Source organism: Vidua chalybeata, chromosome 4 (assembly GCF_026979565.1).
Source record: "Vidua chalybeata isolate OUT-0048 chromosome 4, bVidCha1 merged haplotype, whole genome shotgun sequence".
Lineage (NCBI taxonomy): Eukaryota > Metazoa > Chordata > Aves > Passeriformes > Viduidae > Vidua > Vidua chalybeata.
Genome location: NC_071533.1, coordinates 1,275,270 through 1,295,008, shown reverse-complemented (window position 1 = coordinate 1,295,008; position 19,739 = coordinate 1,275,270). Strand labels below are relative to the sequence as shown.

General features: G+C 43.4%; 1 protein-coding gene across 6 annotated transcripts; it reads right to left on the bottom strand.

Moving 5' to 3' along the window:
* Window positions 1-3,107: 3,107 nt before the first annotated feature.
* ZGRF1 (zinc finger GRF-type containing 1) lies at window positions 3,108-19,484 on the bottom strand. Of its 6 annotated transcripts, XM_053939945.1 has the most exons (29): window positions 19,345-19,474; window positions 18,568-18,683; window positions 18,369-18,449; window positions 18,178-18,234; window positions 17,540-17,725; window positions 15,187-17,242; window positions 14,802-14,884; window positions 14,038-14,136; window positions 13,529-13,702; window positions 13,161-13,266; window positions 12,990-13,078; window positions 12,639-12,783; window positions 11,193-11,866; window positions 9,934-10,072; window positions 9,367-9,551; window positions 9,063-9,250; window positions 8,398-8,537; window positions 8,172-8,318; window positions 7,522-7,636; window positions 7,156-7,412; window positions 6,526-6,685; window positions 5,838-5,915; window positions 5,544-5,691; window positions 5,139-5,266; window positions 4,751-4,874; window positions 4,294-4,470; window positions 4,048-4,182; window positions 3,699-3,960; window positions 3,108-3,219 (listed from the first exon to the last, which is right to left on the bottom strand). In XM_053939945.1, exons 2-29 carry the CDS (start codon window positions 18,586-18,588, stop codon window positions 3,110-3,112), a joined length of 6,264 nt encoding a protein of 2,087 aa, XP_053795920.1. In that variant the 5' UTR covers window positions 18,589-18,683; window positions 19,345-19,474; the 3' UTR covers window positions 3,108-3,109. The 6 variants fall into 6 exon arrangements, with proteins under 6 accessions (XP_053795920.1, XP_053795922.1, XP_053795924.1 ...); XM_053939947.1 differs by lacking the exon at window positions 13,529-13,702 and having other exon boundaries at window positions 19,345-19,473; XM_053939949.1 differs by lacking the exon at window positions 14,802-14,884 and having other exon boundaries at window positions 16,568-17,242; window positions 19,345-19,467.
* Window positions 19,485-19,739: the final 255 nt, after the last annotated feature.

Sequence of the window (19,739 nt, the reverse complement as noted above, 5' to 3'; positions counted from 1 at the left end):
AGGGGCACGACGTCCCAGGAAATGTGGGGACAAAGCTGTGGGGACAGGGTGGCCTGACCCTTCCCAGCTCTGCCTCCCTCATGCCCTGCAGTGTCCTGAGGGCCCCCAGGGCTGCCCAGAGACACCAGGGTGCCCCGAATCCTGTGGTGTGCAGCCCTGGGCAGCACCTACAAACCCTGAGAGCAGGGTGTTTCTGTTCCTTTGTGGGGTGTGAGAATATGTCCCCACACAGCGGAGTACACTGCAGTGCTCTGTGGAGGGAAGAAACCAAAAGTGTGCCCCACATCCTGATCCAGGTCCTTCCCCAACACCCCGTGCAAGAAAGTGCCACAGCAAGGGACAAGACGAGGAGCAGAGCCCCCCAACTCCCAAGCTGTATTAGCACAGTTGGGGTCTGTTCTGGGATCAAGGCAAGAAGGGGTCCCCCCATGAGCGCTGTCCCGGCATGCTTCCCCGGCTCCCCCCAGCCCGGCCCTCGTCGGGGGCCGATTGTTCCCGGCGGATTTGCATGGCAGGTGCAGGCCTGCGGAGCGATTTTGCAGTTCCCCCCACCAAGAGGGTTTGCCTCCCCCGCCCCCCCCTTGTGAAAAAAGGCTGCCGGTGCCTTCCTTTCCCATGAAGAAGAGAAGAAGCTTGAGGATCGCGTGAACACGCTTCAGTTTTCTTATTCTTTTCTATAGATGTGGGGAAAAGAACAGCCGATTGTGTGAAAAACCCAGTGCCTGCAAAAAGGGACATTGGCCATCCAGGCGAAGGTGCGCGAGGGAGAGCACTAATCGCTGAACCAGGAGACAAATACGATTACCAGCTCCGAGCCTTGAGTCAGAAAGTCTCATAGACTTTAAGATGTTAATCCCCAACATAATCCTTCCTTTGGCGTGTAGGAATAGTGCAGCCACAAGAGTTGTTTTGTTATTTATATTGGCGTTTAATAAAACTCAGCCAGTGGTGAATGGGCTGCCCACTCTCCAATGGTAATTAATTCCCTATTTCAGTGACCCAATTGTGCTGGGATAGAGCAGTGGGACAGTCCCACTGCCCCAACCCGCCTTTGTGCAGCTACACGGCTCTCGTGCTTCAACAGCTATGGAAACTCATTCTTTTGATGTCATTCAATGAGTTTTCCTTGGGCATCTTCTAAACTTCAAGGACCCTTTTCTTTCTCGAACGCCTGAAAAGCAGGACTAGCTTGACCACCTCTGTAGAATTTAATGGTTTGGTGAAAGGGCCTTTTGGGGGGGCAGGGGGGGGTTTGCTTAAGGGAAGAGAGAAAGAAAATTTGGCAGGGGGATAGCCAAACTCGGGTGTGCCAAACTCACTCGGCTCCTAATTTATCCAGATCTAAAAAGCCACTTTTCCCTACTCACAGCACTAGTAGGATTCTCTTAGTCAGGGCATTACTAGAAGGGATTTGCCAGTGAGCAATAACTATTTTATGGAGCTGAGTACGGACACAAATAGTGTTTCAAGAAGGAATTTCCATCCAGAAAAGGGAAAACACCTGGATATTTTTGCCCAGAAGGGGAAGAATACCAGATACCTGTAACAGGTTATTGGTATAAAGTGTGTCTGCAGGTTTATACTTTGTGTGGTGAGGTGGCTGAAAGCGAACATGTGAAGAACATGGAGTTATCCTGCAGAGCTGCCCCGGTCCGGGCAGCCTCTTCTATGTCTTTATACACACTTCCAAAAAAAAAAAAAAAAAAAAAAAAACCCACTAAAAAAAAAACCCCACCAAAAAAAAATCCCTTCGCAAGTCACAAACAATTCAGGATTCAACTAAGAAAACACAGAGTGAACCATATGGCCGGGGTGGCTCGAGTTGGCTGCATTTTCCCTCAGACAAAGAAGGGATTGAGAGTTGAAGGAAAGGAGAAAAAAACCCAACTTTCCGGCTGATGAAGCTGTTGTCTGGAGGCAATGATCCCAAATCTCAAGGCTTTATTCCAGGCTCCGACTGAGACGTGATATGTCATATGATTAGCATCTTTCATATTTACAAGAGTAGTGCGGGCTGCCAGTCTTTAGAGAAAGGCGAGAGAAAGAAGGGGCATATGCTGAAATGGATTTAGCATTTGAAAGAGAGAAAAGAGAGCGGGTAAATACACTTAAACGAGGATTTAGTTTTACTCCCGTCGAGTTCTAATGGCTTGTTGATTGAGATTTTAGGGAGCTGGGACAGAGGTGTCAGCAGTAATTTCAAAGCGCCATTCAGCCCGCCCCCGGCGGAAGGAGCCGGCGCTGCCCCCTCAGGGAGGAGCGGTGCTGCGGTTGGCGGGAGGGGCGCATCACCGCGCGGACGGCTCCCTCCGCCGCGCGCGCGCGCGGCGCCCTCTGGCGGCGGGGCCCGCGGGAGGCCCGCGGCTCCCGGGCTCGGGAAAAGCGGGGAGCGGACACCGGGAATTCCCGGCGAGCCGGGCACCCGGCACGACGGACACCGCCGCCGCCGCCGCTGCAGCACTGCTCAAAAAGCGCTGCCCAGCCTAGCCTTGAACGCGTAGAGGCACGGCGCAGCCTCAGCTCCGCCGGGCAACCTGTGCCAGTGCCTCAGTGGTACTCCCAGGATGGAAGGATTTCTCCCTAATAGCCCAGCTAATCCCATCCTCTGGCATTTGAAGACATTCCCCCCTTGTCCTGTCACTCCGTGCCCTTGTGACAAGTGTCCCTGCAGCTCTCTTGGAGCCCCCGTCCACCCTTAAGATGGTGCTTAAGGTTTTCCCAAAAGCTGTGGAAGGGGCCTTTTAATTGTTTTAGACAAGCTCCTTCCCCGATGCGACCTACCTGTAAATATAGAAGGTGACAGAATTGTTCTAAAACACCACGGTGTTTTCATCTGAAGAACAATGGAATACCACTAGTATTGTTAACGACACTAAGCATAAAAGGCTATCACTTCTCAAGCAGGAAAAGTCACTCTATTTATGGTTATCAACCAAATAAAGTCACTTTAATAATTTTTAGTCTTATGACCACAAGGTCAAACAGAAGTATAAGTGCACTGAGGTCCAAACAAAAATACCCCATATTAAATAAATACTAGATTACAAATTACCAGAGCTACTGCTATAGACAAGCAGTTAATATTCTGTTCATAAAACCAATACATATTTTATTTTTCCTTACGCTGTTCTTCTTCCTCCCAGCTCTCCAAGTAAGACTTGAGAATGTCATTCAGCTGCTGCTCACACTGCCTTGCGTGTTGTAAGCCATTTTCCCATCCTAAAAGCAGCAATAAACAGGATAATTACATCTGTCTCTACAGCACCTACCATGGAACCAGCCCCTGGCAATGCCAACATCTGATCCCTCCAGCGTATTGACTGGCTGTGATATTTCTGCTTGGAAAATGGCTCTGTGGAGTTCAGTCACCAACAAGATGCTTTCTTTGATGTCAGCCAAGCAGGTAAAGTTCCATTACTAGATTCAAAAAACCCCTTTGAACATAAAAAGAGTTTGCAGGTAAAACTGCAAATGTGCAACTTGCACATGCTTACATAGAAAATCTAATATATTGCAAGAAAATGCAATGTTAAACATTGGAGCTTATATGTAATGACTATAGTGGTTGCTCTAGTGTACATACCACATACTTTATATGTTATTATACAGTATATAAACACTGTAAGGTGTATTATACATAGTCTAATGAAAGATAATGAGGTGCAAGGTTTCAAAAACCCCAGCAAAGAAACTCTTACCTCTGCAGTGGTGAATCACTCTTCCCCACAGCCTGTTCCTGCTCAGACAGGGCAGACTTCCCACAATCAGCAGGTGCCTCTTGGCCCTCGTTAGTGCCACGTTCATCCTCTTCTCCGAGTCTATGAACCCAAAGTGCCTTGTCCTGACACAGGACAGCACGATGATTTCCCTCTCAGCGCCTTGGAACGCATCCACCGTGGACACCTGGACAGGCTTGACTTCAAAAGCCTCAGAGTGAACCCCACTGAGCAAATTCTGGATCTGGGGGCAAAGAAATAGGGAAGGGGGAGGAGTTCGGCTACTCAGCGTACCTTTAAGAAAATGGCTTTATTGATTTACGATACAAACCTTATACATTTGTGATTTATAAAGGGTAATCACGCCAATATCGGCTCCTTCTATTCCACTTGCAATCAGAGACTGGATCAGCTTGACTGTAAAATGAGCTTCTGCCATGTTATAAAAGCTGTTGTCTCTTTCAACCTGGGAAGAGGGAGAAAGATTCCCACATTAGCTCTCACCAACAAAGCAAAAAGGAATGGAGGCAAACCGACAATACTGACTTTTTTATGTAAGAAGTGTTGAGGAACTCACTTGCTCCACGCCATGAACGCTATAAAAGCAGAGTGTCGGGAGCCATTCCAATAAAGGAGCCCTGTCCTCCTCGGAAATGCCATCGATGAGGCTCCCGTCGTAGAAGAGCTCGTTGGCGATGGCACTGAGGGCAGGGTGACAGCGGTACTGTGTCCGGAGAAGAATGGGGACGTGTCCCTAAAGGATGAGGAGAGACAGGTGGGGGCTGGGAAGAGCTCACGTGGATGGAGCACGGAGCAACCTGGTCTAGTGGGAAGGTGCCCCTGTCTGTGGTGGGGGCTTGGATTGGGTGACCTCGGAGGTCCCTTACAACCCAAACCTTTCTGTGATTTTATCTTATTTTGCAATGCTGAAACCCTGATCCTCTGACACCTGAACCACAATTCCCCGTGTGACTTCAGGGGACTTACAACTCCACTCTCCACCTTTTCCAAACGTGTGTTCAAGCAGCACCTACCATTAAGCAGAGCCTGTCAAAGAGAGTCTGCTCCAATCCCTGCCCATGAACACTCTCAGACCCTTGAATAGTTGGTGGCAGTTGCTTGGGGTCGCCAACAAGGATGAGCTTTTCACACTGAAACCTAAAAAGGAATGTGGAAAAAAACCAGTGTTCTAAAAAGCATGTTAAAGGGTGCATAACCAAAGCTGTGTTTCTGTGTCACGCTGCTTCCCATCAGCCTCCCTTCTCCACCCCAGTTGAGTGACACCCTGGGACAGGCCTCAGTTTACAACCCCTCTTGTTGCTCGCTGAGGCGAGGCCTCAGGGTCCATGTGCTCACACAGGTGTGGAGCCTGGCGCTGCTGGGAGCTTGTGTCCCTGCTGAGGCCCCTCGGGAAGGCTGTACCTGGCGATGGGGAGGAGAGAAGCAGGTTCAGTCATCTGGCTGCACTCATCCAGCACCACCACAGGAAACCTGAGCGCGTTCAGGCAAGGGAAGGGGCAGGCAGCACACGTCACTCCCACCACCTTCACCTTCCATCAGCGAGGAGAAAACGGGCAGGCAAAAAGTTAGGGTCATTTCATAGTTCATCTCTGTGCAGCACCTAACTATAGCAGGAGAACACACATAAATTTATTTTTAGAAACAGGACACTAAGGTATACCTGTGCAATCAAACCTAACATTCACTTGATATTTTCAAACCAGGAGCTTGGCAGGTGTGAGAGGGGATTCCCACTTCCCATTTGATGGGCCCTGCAGATAAGACACAGCAAATCCATGCTTTCCCATCCCATCTCTTTGACTGTACCTGTTGCAGAATAGTTTTATTGGTCCCCAGTTTATGCTGCTCAATGCTCTTCCTGACATACAGTTTCTCAGCTGGAGTCAAATCTTCTTTCATGAGACCAAGCAGCTCTTTCAGCTGCTCATTTTCATTTCCTGAGCCTGCATGCAAACTTCAAAGAAGATTTTGTAACATACATTACAGTAACCAAAGATAGCAGTGCTTGGAAAAATAACCATACTTTATACATAACAGCAATTTACAACAGTGTATTAACCTACCCCAACTTGCTTTAGATCCCTCAAAGAGGTTTCTTACCTATGGGGAAGAATTGCTTTCGTGATTTTCCTTATACTTCCCACTCTTATAAAATCCTCAAATCCAAGATCGAGCAGACTTGAAAGAAAAAGCAATGATAAACATTACAGAAATGGAAAAAAGAAATATTGAAAACTTTAAAAGTGGTTTCAAAAGACACGGCAGAACACTGAGGAACACAAACTTGCGTGATTAATAAGATGAAGTACCTCAGTAATTCAACAAAATCAAAATAAATTACCTCCTCATCATTTGCCTCCAAAATGCTTAATGCCTTGATGATTCCCCTCTCATAGTCTTCCATATCTATCTTCCCTTCCTTTTTCCTTCCAAACCCTACATTTCTTTCATGCTAAATTTTCACAAATCTGTTTCTCTCTGCTCCTCCTTCCCCTCCTGCTACATCCCAAAGATTCCTGAGCAGTACTACTTTGTCATGATGGACTTGAATAGTATATTTGATGAGAGCAGAGCCTAAAGTAGTCTTCTGTACATGTTTTATGTAGCCTTCACTCTTTTAACTGTGCAAAAGAGCTGAGGTAAAATTAAAGCCTGTGTGTGGCACTTGTTAGGGAAATAAATCCATCTTTTTCATGTGTTTTTCAGGAAATACCAACACAATCATCACTCCAATCTAAGTGTGTTATTGGTTTTGGAAGAAGAGTCCATAAAAGCCTCAGTAACCCACCCCAGCAGTATCCTGTCCACAGCAACGTTGGTGGAAGAAGCAATGAGGAGTTTCCACGGAGTTGCCCTCGGACCCTCTGTAGCTTCACTGCTTTCAAAGAGCTGCACGAGGAACAAGATCACCACAGACAGCAAGTAGCTCTTGCCAGCTCCAAAAACACCTGGTATTTTGGAAGAAAAAGCCCAAGTTGTAAGTGACATTTTTCCTAGAAAGTTTGAATCAATTGCTTTAACTTCAGTTATGCTGTGACTCCTCTAAACAAAAATTGCATGGCTTGCTTACACTTACAAAAAACAAAGCTAATGCATGATAAAAAGTGGTTTTAATAGGAAAAGAAAAAAGCTGAAGATACTAAATATCTCCAGTTTTGTGTATAGGTATTTCTAGGCAAAACCTCCTATGCTTCAGTGAAACCCTGCAAAAGGCAGAACCAAAACTTAATTTAATTTAAATTTAAATTTTAATTTAATTTAAAGGGGCAAATCTTTGTGCTGACAGAATGGATGTATTAATGTCACGGACATTATCAGAGGGGCTGATTTTGCCATTTCATATTAATGGCATTTCCCATTAATCAACATTTGTGCAAAGACAGAATAGCAGCAAATGCCACAATTCTTGGCTGTGTACCACGTATGATTGTGATGGGGAAGCTCTGCTGTTCCTCCCCTGGTTTGGGGTTATCACAGGCCATCATCTGAGCTACGTGAATCAGCGATGCTGCTTGGTCTGGGTTCAGGGAGAACCTTTGGAGCATGTCTTCAGCCACTGCCATTGCCACTTCAGAGCTCACAGGGCCAGACATCATTGAGCATTTCAGGCTCATGGCAGGCGGAGTAAATTTCCTTTTGTTGACTCTTTTTGGAGTATTTTCAGAACTAAAATTCCTAAGAAAACAAAAAAATAGCCAAAAGTTGTGCTATGATACAGTTTGTACCTCCTGGTTCTGATATTCCTGCACTGGACTGCTCACAGTACCACAGGACAGTAACTCACATTTTCAGGAGATAGGGGATCAGTGGTAATGTGGATGGATTGAAGTGCTCCTCCATGTTCCTTAAGGATGCCAGCTCACCACTGGCATTACAAACCAGCAAGGCATGAACACGCACTGGAAGGGCCACAGAAAAACAAAAGGAGAAAGAAATGAATAGAGCAGAAATTGCAAATCAGCTACAGAAATTAATTATAAAATGCCAGAAGAGTAATTAACTGATTTTATCTTCTTCATTTACAAAACAAAACAACCACAAAGCTTCAACTTAATTCAACAGCAGAACTGAGAAACTTTTGCAGAATCACAGACTTTGAGGTTTCTGCATTTTGTTTTTCAAGGACAGTAAAAACATATTCCTTTTACTTGCACACTGACAGTCACCTTGCATTGTATATCATATTACATAATTTATTACTTTCTCCATATTATTCTCATTTCTTCCCCACCCTTTTGGAATATGCCAGTGACTTCGCAGGTTTAATTGCGTTAATTACTGTATTCAAATTATATATTCCAACATACAAGGGAAAAAAATCACTGTGAATTAAACAGTGTGCGAGATTTGAGAAATTCTAAACTCATCCTTCACTGCTGGCTGGATTTTTCCTTAGTTGTTTCCCACAGTTCTGAATGCTGCTGTGGAACTCACTGTTGGATCTCCAGTTGGAGGGACTGTAGCCTTTCAGTGGTAGCAATTCTATTTCATTGTTGGAGGATGGTCCAAAGAAAGCACTGCTTGCAATGAAAGTATCGATGGGATCAAAGTTCAGAGTCTTGGAAACAACCCAGATGTCATCTGCCAAAAAAAACCCACAGAGTCCTCATAAGCTTCTCCCACTGCCCCCTTGTAAATTGGATGTGTAAGATGTGCTCACCTTTGCTGTAGAGAGAAGAATGCTCCTTTCTGCTTAGTTTCAGGTACAGTTTGGGTTTGGAGTCACCATCAAAGCTGGCAGGTGTATTCATAAATTTCTTGAACTTACTGTACCGCTGTGTTGGAATTTCAAAGGCTTTCCTGGGAAATTGTAATTAAAAAAAAGTATGTAAACCATCGGCACATTTTGGATTCAGCACCAAAAATAACAAACCTCCACAGATTGGACCAAGTGGGTGTACATCATCTTACATTAACAAATTCTAAATACATTTATCTTGACTGCAAAATTCCCTCATATTCAGCCACAATTAAATTGTTTCCTCTACAGTTAAACAGCACAGAATAGCCTTTGAGATGACTTCTGGCATTAGAATCTTGAAGAGAATAAATCAAATTCTCCTGCTGAGGATTAAATGAACAATAATTCAAATGCAACAGTTCTGACATTAAGCAACTGATCAAGTTGCTGGTCAGCAGTTTTGATTCTTGCTAAAAAGAATACCATTGCTATAAATATTTTTCCTTCACTAATTTAGCTCTTGCATTTCTTTGCAGAAAGAAACATTTACTCTTTAAATATAGAGAAAACGTGTTAAATCCTGCTGAAAGCCTGAGCAACTGGAGTATCTATAAACCTTGAATTCACACAGCATTTCAGGATACCTCACCAAAAGCTGGCATTCCTCATAGACAGCAATCTTTTGACTCCTGAGGTATGTCCCAATACTTTTTGTGTCATGGAGCACTGTGCTGGGTCTGGATTTTGTCTGTGTGGGGTGCACATCTTCAACCCACTTGAAAAAGGAGCACTGCTCAGCTTTTGGGGCATCACAGGCATAGAACAAACGGCCCTGCAAGGGAAAGGAGGGGAAAAGAAGTCCATGAGCACTAAAGCAAGCAAGAAAAAAAGAGAAAGCAATGGATGCTTTCACCCCAAAAGTGTAAAACCACAAGGAATAAAGAGCACCTTGTTTTGACCTTCTTTTTTGACCATCACCAGCTTAGCAGGGTGCATGTGGTTGCAGAGTGGAGCACAGCTTCCTTGGCTCTGGCTTTGCCCATCTTTCACTGCAGTGTAAAATGATATATCCACTTTGGAGAGGGCATTGTGCAGTCTCTGTGCCAACTCAAACATCATTATGTTCAATTGCTCTTGGTGGGGAAAGGAGAAGAACAGAATCATTAGCACACCCTTGAAATGCTTACACAGCTACACAACATTCAAACAAATCTATTTCCATTGGAAGATTTCCATCCCAAATAAAAATATTTAATCTGAGTCCTAAAAGAAACCATGTGACCTGAAAAATCCATTTATTCCAGGCGAAAAAAAAAAAAGGCTTCGGTATCTTAAGACTGGAAACAGCCCTGAGGTTACATAGTTGAACAGAAGTGTATTGTCTTTTTGGTTTGTTTTTGCAATTTTGGGTATAGACTGAATATATTTCAGTAAATACATTAAAAAATGAAATGCACCCTGTTGTTTTAATAGGCAAAGTTTAAAATGACAGCATTTCACAGAGCAGAGACTTACCTGTCAGAGCAGCTTTAAAAACCTGCTTGTAGTGAGTGTGAGACTGAAACACAGCTGGGATGGAAACCTTCCTTTTAGGAAGATTGGCATGTTTCACTTTATCCACAGGAGGAAATGACAACTCAGAAATTGTTATGTCCTAAAAAGACCCAGGAAAAGAAACCATTAAGAACTGTAGGACTTGGAATGAGACTAATTTTGCAGATTTGTGAAAAATACATTTCCCTAGAGCTTGGGCCGTCAGTTAGGATGCACCATGAGGTTAAAATTTGCTCCTTGCCAAACAGCCTGCATTTACAATAACACAGATAATACTTTCAAAGGCTTTAGAGTAAGTTTTATGTAGTTCAAAACCATATTTTTCAGCACTAGGCATGGGGAAGGAGCAGCCAAGCCCCATTTTAAACACCATTTTTGCACAGAAATGAATTAATTAGAATTGTCTTGATAAGCTCTTTAAGTCTGGTATAAATGGATTTTACATATATATATATATATATATATATATATATATATATATATATATATATAATATATATATTTGTATAAAAATGCACACAATGTGTTTACTAGTGTATATATGAAATATATTAGTTATTTCCTCACCTCTATTTCACACAAATACTGTACTGGACAGTTTTAAAGAACCGAAAAACTTTAAAAAAAAAAAGAGAAAGAGTTAACATTTCTTTCAACTCTCAAAACCATTTGACAGCTTTAAAAACCTTTAACCAACACTTTACCTTGTGGTTGGTTTGGTGCTTTCCCCCACTTTACTCCATCTGCCTAACGATCACAAACACCTGTGCTAAATTTTCAGGTGCTTATTCAGGGCTGTAACTTGGCTTTTACACAACTAGAACTGAAGGAATTTGTAGTATTTTGAAGTCAGACACTACGCCTTGAAGCAAAAACGGGTGTTGATTAAAATGATGCTGATACCACAGTTAAAAAAAACCCTTGGTGCACACAATTTCTTACCAAGTCCAGATGTCAAAACAGCCCAGCAGCTTTTCTTTCATTTTCCTGCCTTCAACATTCAGATTAAAAATCTAGCACAGTGTTTGCCAAGGAATTACCTTTACATAGGATTAGTCACGGCACTTAAAAACATACATTTTTTGGTGTCACTAGTAGGTAGAAGCATTTCATCCAATCATAGTGATAACATCTGCAGGAAATCAGATAAATGCAGCCCCTTTGGCCAGAGCAATGAGTTAGTGCCAGTGATAGCCCTGTTTGCCCGAGCAGTTACACACCTGGCCCTCTCCTGTTCCGGCACGGCAGCTCAGGTGACTCAACACCTTTTGTGCCAGAGGTGTCTGCCTTAAGTGCGGGTAAAGCACCGTCCCCAATGAAACCGGATCTGCCTGGCTGCTCTCCGCAGCCCCGGAGCGTTCCCCAGGCGAGCTCCTGGCTGGCAGCAGCGGCGCAGAGCAGGGAGCACTTGCATTCACGGCTCTGCCCTCTCCTGTGTCACCCGGCGGCATTCCGAGGACGCTCCGGGCACAGATGTCATCCTCCTCTTCCCCTCCAGCGCTGTTTTCAGGGATCAGATCACTCCGAGCGCTGCTTTGATACTTCAGCCACTTGCTTTGTCTGGCTTGGGCAGTCACATTAGGGAGCGCTGGTGGCACAGATCCCCTTTGTCCATCTTCCGTGTGCTCCCCAAACACAGAGGTTTCATAATTCCTGTCCTGGGGGCCGGGAGCGCTCCTGGGAAATGCCGCTGACTCGCTGCACAAATTGCCTCCCAAAGAGCCCAAAGACTGCTGGAGCTCCTCGCTCTCAGGGGGGTAAAACGTGTCAGGAATCTCGTGGGTGGCAGGAAGAGTGACAAAGGGAGTCCGAGCGACAAAGGGAGTCCGAGTTTTCCTCGTGGGCATGAACGCTGGGAGGCTGCATTCCCGTGGACAGCTGGATTTCTCCCGGGCTGTGGGGCAAACACAGCTTACAGGCAACCTGGAGCACCTAGGGATGGCACTTCAGATGTGCCAAAAGGAAGGAATTCTGAATTCTTCCTTTTACACCCTGTCTTCTAACCGGGAAGCTCTCTGGATGGCTTCTGTGCAGTATTATACTAAATCATAGATTTCGTGTGATTCTTTTTTAAGTTCTTTGAAATTAAAATGTCTAAATTTTGTTTGAAATCTCCATATTCAGAACACATTATGAAGCCACTCTGCTTGTATAAAAGACCATTATTTAAACATGGTTATATTTTGGAGGTCATTAATCTGATGTCACTGACAGCTGCCAACTAGAAAACACCCAGTTTAACACTTGCTGGTTTTTTTTCCAAAAGATAACCTACAAACCTATGAATTAATATTAAAAATTGCAGATAAATAAGCTGTTACTACCCAAAAGCATCCTTTTGGCTAAATTAATTATCATTGGTGACAGTTATAGAGAGATGTCAAATGGGAGAGGGTCAGAGGACAGCTGAATATGGAAGAAAACTCAAAGCAGGTAAATAAAAACATAGGTATCACTTAGAAGCTTAGCTTACATCCTTTTTGCCCCCAAACTAGAAGCTGATTTTTCTTTATAAAACTAAATCCCTCCACTCAAGTCTGTTTCAGGAGAATATAACTGGCAGAGTAACTGTCTATGATAGCCCAATTCACTGTGCTTTGAGCATCCTCAGAGATTTTTCAGCTAAAACCACTGTGAGGTGCCAGTATAAATCTGTAAATTCTTACTGAACAAGAAATCTGGGAGTTCTGGTTCACTTGATAAGATCCCATGTGTCAGGGGCTCCTGGATGTCTCCAACAGTCTCTTCACTTCCCCAAGGTGGAGAAATTGCGGAGTCTGGATCAAGTGGGGAAGTCAGCTCTGATGAAATCTGCAGGTGAAGAATTAACATGGCAGGTGAATGTCTGGAAAAATCCCTGCTTACAGCTCTGTCACCAGTGTTCTCTCTGTCATCATTCTAAACAATTGAAAAATGTCTCTCAGAGTTGAGATAAAACAAGCTTCAAAAAGAAGAAACTGCCACGAACACACAGGAAACAAAGCCAAAAATATCTGCAAGAGCCAGTCAATCCCCACCTTGCCAGGTTCCCAGGCAGCCCACTGTGCTTGTCTCAGGTCAGAGGGTGGGTGTGGCATGGTCCACGGTGGCACAGCCAATGCCAGTGCTAGGAAAAACACGTGAAGCGCTCAAGTCATGCAGAAATTTTCAGGCCTATCACTGCCCCTTCTCCTTTTACTCTCACTTACAGGACTCATTTATTCCTGGCTCTTCAATAACATCAGGCTTCATGTGAAAATTCCCTTCTCTGATGAAATCAACATCATCCTTATGAAGGCTCCTGGAACTTGGAGACTTTATTAAAAAAAAAAAAAGCATAAGCAAAATCTTGTCAGAAATTAAACTGTTGTATCTTCTTTTTTCCAAAGTGCAACTGATCAAAGGAGCAGAAGAAACCAAGTCACACATTATGAAGTTCTATGACAAAGGTAAGTAAAAATAATTGGTTTTGATATGACTGCAGCAGTTTAAAAATGATCTATTTTCTGTCTTAAATTGACAGGACACTTTCTTGCACTAAGGTTAGTATGGATAACTCAACACAAAAATGTTTTACCTGTATGAAGTCATAAAGGCCATAATTCCTCGAAAAGAGGGGTGAGAAAAAAGTCTCAGCTGCAAAATCCATGTTCTCTGGGTGCTGCTGCCATCCTAGCTGGGAGCATGGAGCTCTCAACATGACCTCACTAGCTGCTGATCCTTTTACTTGGTGACCTTGGAAGGCAACAGGCTGCACAATGCATTGGAATTATCACTAACAGCAAGTAAAAACTGCTCTGCAACTATCTACAGTCAGTACAGGTACTTTTTACACATACAACAAAAACAACCTGTTGACTCTGCAGAAGAAAAACAAACAAACAAAAAAAAAAAGTGGGTTTTTTTTTCCTTGTAATTTGAGTTTAAAACTCTCCTGGAAAACTTCCTGCAGTGAACTGTACTAAAAATTACGAGAACTGGTTAAAATTTTATTAGGACTTAGTGCAATACATTACAATTAGCAAACAATTTAACTGAAATTTAGGAAACACTGTTAATTATACTTGAGTTCCACAGAAATGGTACCTTTGGTTGCCAGTCAGATGTCCCAGGGTCCCTCTGGGCTGCTGCTATTGGTACAATATATGCCTCTGTCTCCTGGAATAAATTGTCCACGCAGTTGGGCTGCACAGGAAAGTATCAAAACCTAGTTAGTCTAACAATTTAATAACCATTTAAAGTGAAAATTTAGGCTAAGAATTGTCTTGTATTTATACAAAGGAAGCCTTTTCAGTTACAGCTTTTTTATTTGGGAGCCAGGACCATCCATGACAGGATAAGAAACAACGTTTGCTTTTTAAACGGAACAGGAAACAGGGAAGGATTTCAAAAATCTTTCTTTAAGCTTTAGATGGATTGAAAAAGAAAAAAGGCTGTTAATAGCATTGGATAAAAATCAATGTGAATTATCAAACACAAACAGTTTTCCCAATGTATTTCAACCCAAATGCTAAAATTCCAAGGAAAGCCATGTATTTTAAAAGATACTGAAAAAAAACCCAAAAAGGTGGTAAAAGATAGGGTAGGGAAGGAGAAGTACCAGTCATATTAATGGGATATTAAACATTACTAAATACTACACTTTTCATTAAGTTTCTTGTCATACATGAGGCCTCCTGAATATTGTCAATATGACATCCTCTGTTTATTACCAGCTTCATAAACAATGCCTCTAAGCAATTTGTAGCTCAACCTCTATGGTTCCATAAACCAAGAATTTTATTCCAGAAGCCAGGTGGAAAATGAATTTATCTTGTACAGATAAATATATGTAGTCAAAAATTGGTTACCATAAGGCCAGGAGAATCAAAGTATGAACAGGAAGATGCCTGAAAACTTTCTGAGTAAGGCATTTCTGTAAACTCTTTTATAGCTACAAGAGATGGAAAAGCACAGTGAGTTACAGTCAGTAGTCTGGGTTTTTTTTACATTATAACATCTGAATATTTACAGGTCTTGCAAACCTTACCCATGCAACAAATGGCACAGTTAGCATTTAACTGAATGAGAGCAAACAGACTTGGAGCTCACAATGTTGCTTTGAACAGTACAAATTTCATGAGGGAGCCTACACAACACAACACTCTAAAAGTATTTCTAAATGTGAGGAGAAATGAGAGAAGTCAAACAGGTACAGACACACAGAATCCAGTTTGAAATAGAAGCTGACCTAACCTTCATCCTTCTCAAGGGGTTCAGTGGTCTCCTTAGTGTTTGTTTCACAGAACATGCTGGTATTTTCCTCCAACCTCTGCAAGCTCTCTAATGCTGTGCTATGCTGAGTCAAAGCTCTCAGAAGAGCAATATCATTCACCAAAGCAGGGAGTCCTGAGGAATTCTCAGCCACTGCTGTGCATTTCAGGCAATCCACCCCCATTGTTTCTCCTTGGCAGGCTTCAGGAGAAGCAGTGATGCTCTCTGCATTTTCCAACACAGTTCCTCCTACTGCTGTTTCCTCTGGAGATGAATAACCTCTTCCTAAAGGATCTGATTTCTGTGACAAAGCCAGCAGAGGGCTGCCTTTCATGGGTTTCATGTCATCACTCTTAGAAGCCCAGAAGTGCTCTGAGCCAATATCTGGGGATTCCATGCATCCAAGCTGTGTAACTCCTTCCTTGGTCTTTTTGTCCAAGGCAGAAATTATTCTGCTGGGAGAAATACCTGGAAGACTTCCAGTGGCCTCAAACAGCCTGGTTTCAGGGTGACATTCCTGAACACTGGTGTCACCAGGCAAGAGATCAGAGTGCTGGTTTTTTACCCAGCATGTGCCATTACTGGTGAGTGCTGCACAGCCATCCAGATCCTCCTCTTTGTTTGTGCCTTCAAAACTTGATTGACTCTCACTGATCTCCTTTACGTTGTGTCCATCACCTACAAGTTCCACTTCGGTTCTGGCCTGGTTTGCAGCGTCTTCTGCAGCTCTCCTGGCATCATTGTCACAAAGCTGGGGTGGTGTACCCCCCTCTCCATCAGATTTGGAACATTTGACTTCATTTTTGCTGTGTGTCTCTACTTCACAGCAAGAATGAGGCTTCAAACGAGGGCTCAAGGCAGCACCTTGTGCTACATCTTCTCCCTGGAAGCTACATGAAGGCGTGTCTCCCTCAGAGAATTCCTTCCCTTCTCTCTCACACACATCTTCATTGTCTATGTCATTAAAATCAAAAGCCTCCATTAGGTTAAAGTTAACCTCCATCAGTTCCCCATCAGGACTACATCCTGTGCCCTGCAAACGGAACTCCTCCTTCACAATTCCAGCCTCAGTCAACGCCACATCCCCAGAGAGCTCCGGGTCACTAGACACTCCCTCAGAATTTTGCCTTGGGTGAAGCTCACTCTGCATCTTCACAGAGCAATTCTCCCTAAGACTGTCGGTCCCTGAATGCTCCCTGTATCCAAAGGGATTGTTTTCAAAGGTAGTTGCACTTGCTGAAGGTAAAATGCCACCTGAGGATGGGACAAACTGACTGTCACTCATTCTACTTACAGTCAACTCAGGTAGGAAGTAACTATTTGTGTTGCAGTGATCTTGTAAATCTTGACTCAAATTATTTACCTTTTTGTCTTGTCTCTGTCCTGTGACTTCTTCAGCACAAGGTTGTTCAGCTGAATTTGGAAGTGTTTGAGCATTCCAGACCTTGGTATCATTTACAGTTCCCTGCACAAAAGGCAGGTGCTGAGTATCTGGAAGGAGTCCTTCGGCAGGGTCGCCTGAAAAAGCAGGTAGGACAGGGCTTTTTTTGTCACATAAACCTGCATTTTGTGCTGCCTGAAACCTGGAAAGGCAGCCTGTGACTCCAGATGTTTGCTCTCTGTGTCCTTGTGCTGGTTTAGACTTCAGAAGAGCAATTATCTGTGCTGTGCTCCTGATGTGGTGGGACACTGCCCCGGGACCCACGTGCCCAGGGAGGAGAGGAGATTCCGGCTTCACAGCCAACTGATGGGAGTTTTGCTTCTCTGTCCCCTCACAGCTGTCACTAAAGGGAGCTGAAAGCAGTGAGGACACAGACATTTGCTCTCTGCCATTGTCCCTACATCCCTCTTCCTGACTGCCTGCAGAGGGATTTGTTTCTGCATCCTTCTTGCGAATCGTAGAAAACAACGGAGAGCTGATATAAAACTTGGATGGGAAACTCCCCTGGCACTCCTTAGACGAAGGCAACACTGTTGGTTTTCCTTCATCTTCCACAGCTGGTATTTTCTTCTCAACTTGGCGTGGCCCTTGGAAGCCCTGGGAGAGAAATTTCCAATTAATCCACATTTTGTAATCAGATGTTGAAAATGGGGCACACTCCATGGACTACATTCTGATCAAATCCACATGAGGATTCCACAGGCGCATAGCAACAACCTCGAGCCCTCGTGATTTTTACTGCAGGCTCAACAACACCAATCCTGCTAAATCAACTCTCCTAAATGTGGAAAAAACACATTCTAGAGTAAAAAAAAAAAAAAAAAAAAAAAAAAAAGGAAGAAATTATGTGTTTTACACTGCATGTAAACATGAAAAATTTGGGAAAAAACACACCGTAAACTTCCTTTTCAAGCCGACAGGGAGATGTCTTGGGGGTAGAAGACCAGGTTTTACACCATTTCTATCCACTGCTGGAGTTTCTGCTTTCTTTGGCTGCTCTTCAGAGGGCTTTTCACTCCCTTTGACTGCTTCAACTGTGATTAAATATCGCTCACTTTCAAAATCATCTCCAGGAGACACCTGGAAAAGAGAGAGGAGCAGTGTGTGCATAACAGTACTGCAAAAGAAACAATATTATATAGCTTTGTTTTAAATAAGTACAGTCTTTTAAGTACTTTTATGTAAAAAAATCAGGTACTTAGACCTACTACACCACAGATGCCATATAATATTTTTATTTATACTTATGTTGTAAAAAGCACTAGCACTTAGGTCCAATGATTATTTCATATACCTCTGTAATACACTGCTTTTACCACAAAGGAAGAAAAACTCCATGAAAGCTTCTGGACAAACAGTAAGATCCATGAATAAATAGAAGCTGTTTTCCCTTTCCATTATTTGCACTGTAGCAGAGATTCATATCAACAACAAGAAAAATTACTCTTTGGCTACTAAACAAGTGTTTGAAATGCTGCCTGAAAGACAAACTACAATCAGATGTAAAAATAACAACTCTGAACAAAAGATACCTGAGATTTTATAAAGATACTCTCCAGACATTGTCCTTTATCATCAAACAAGGTAGCCTGCAAAAAAAAAAAAAAAAAAAAAAAAAAAAAAAAAAAAAATTAAAATGACCATTTATTTCACTAATCAGCTAGACTGCCACTGGCAGTAGTAGATGATATTAAATCCAACAGTGTTAAATCTGAATTTTCACCTGATTTCTGCCAGTTCTAACCCTCAGAATCCCGTCTTGCCATGTTTTTGATTTTTTCATCTTTTGGTGAGTGTATAACACCTGTTTTAAATATGTCAAGCATTGAAAAAACAAGAAGTAAGAAAACGTTCAAATATTTCAGTAACTACAGTCTCTAAACTTAGGCCTACTTAATTGCACAGTGTTAAAAATCACTCACAGTAAATTCTTGAGAGGCCATTGCTTTGGCAACGCAGGCATCCAAAAGCTTATTTCACAAATATCCACATCCTCCCACAGCCTGAGAGACAGGGAAACGGTCAGGATGCACCAGAGCTGTGAAGGAAAAGTGTGGACAAAAAAAATTACTTATTTTTTTCCCCTCAAAAGAAAATAATTAGATGCAAGGTGGTATCAGACCAGCGTGGTAGAGCTGCTGTGGGTGTTTTAAAGAGAAACCTCAAAAACAATCTAACACACTGCTGGTAAACAAAAAAAAAAAAATCTCTTTTTAATAGATGCCAAGATATTTTCCAGCTTTTAGATGAAATAATTCATTTAAATGAATGGCTGGCAACAACTCAGAATTGAACTAAAAAACCCAAAAGTTTACTTGCAAAAAAAAAAAAAAAAAAAAAAAAAAAAAAAAGCAAAAAAGCTGTTACCAGAATGATTTTGTCCCAGGTGTGGAGTTGGTCATGCGTGTTTAGCTCATGCAAAAAAATAACTGACTCCCCGAGAAGCTAAACCTCTTTGCATATTTGAACTTAGACCGCAAGATAGCTCAAAATAAATTTTTATGCCTATTTCTAATCTATAAATATTTAAAATTAATACTTAAATATGTTATATTTAATGCTTAGGTATAATTTTATTTAATGTATTTTGTGCAAATATATTATGTTTAATATTTATATATATATATATATATCATGTTTTGGATTGGTGAGAAACAGTTTATACGACGGAAAGGGGAAAGATTCGAGCTGTTTCTTACGGTTGCCACCTGCTTGGGTGCTCCAGAGGCTGAAAATCCTAGGACACGCTCTTGAGGACAGAGACATGCCTGAAGTTCTTCGAGCGGCTGGCTCGGTGCGAGCCCTCGCGGGGCTCCCGAGGCACAGCGGGACCCGCCGCTGAGGAACGCGCTGCCCCCACACAGCCCAGCGGGGTGCGCCGAGGGGCCGGGAGCGCGGCCCGCCGCGCCGCACCGCACCGCCGAGGGCCCGGGCGGGCTCCCCGATCCTACCCGGCGGCTCCGTGTCCGGGAGCGGCTCCGTGTCCGGGAGCGGCTCCGTGTCCGGGAGCGGCTCCGTGTCCGGGAGCGGCTCCGGGATGGAGGCGGCTCCGGCGCCGCCCGCCCGTCCGAACTTCCCGCCGCGGCGCCCCGCG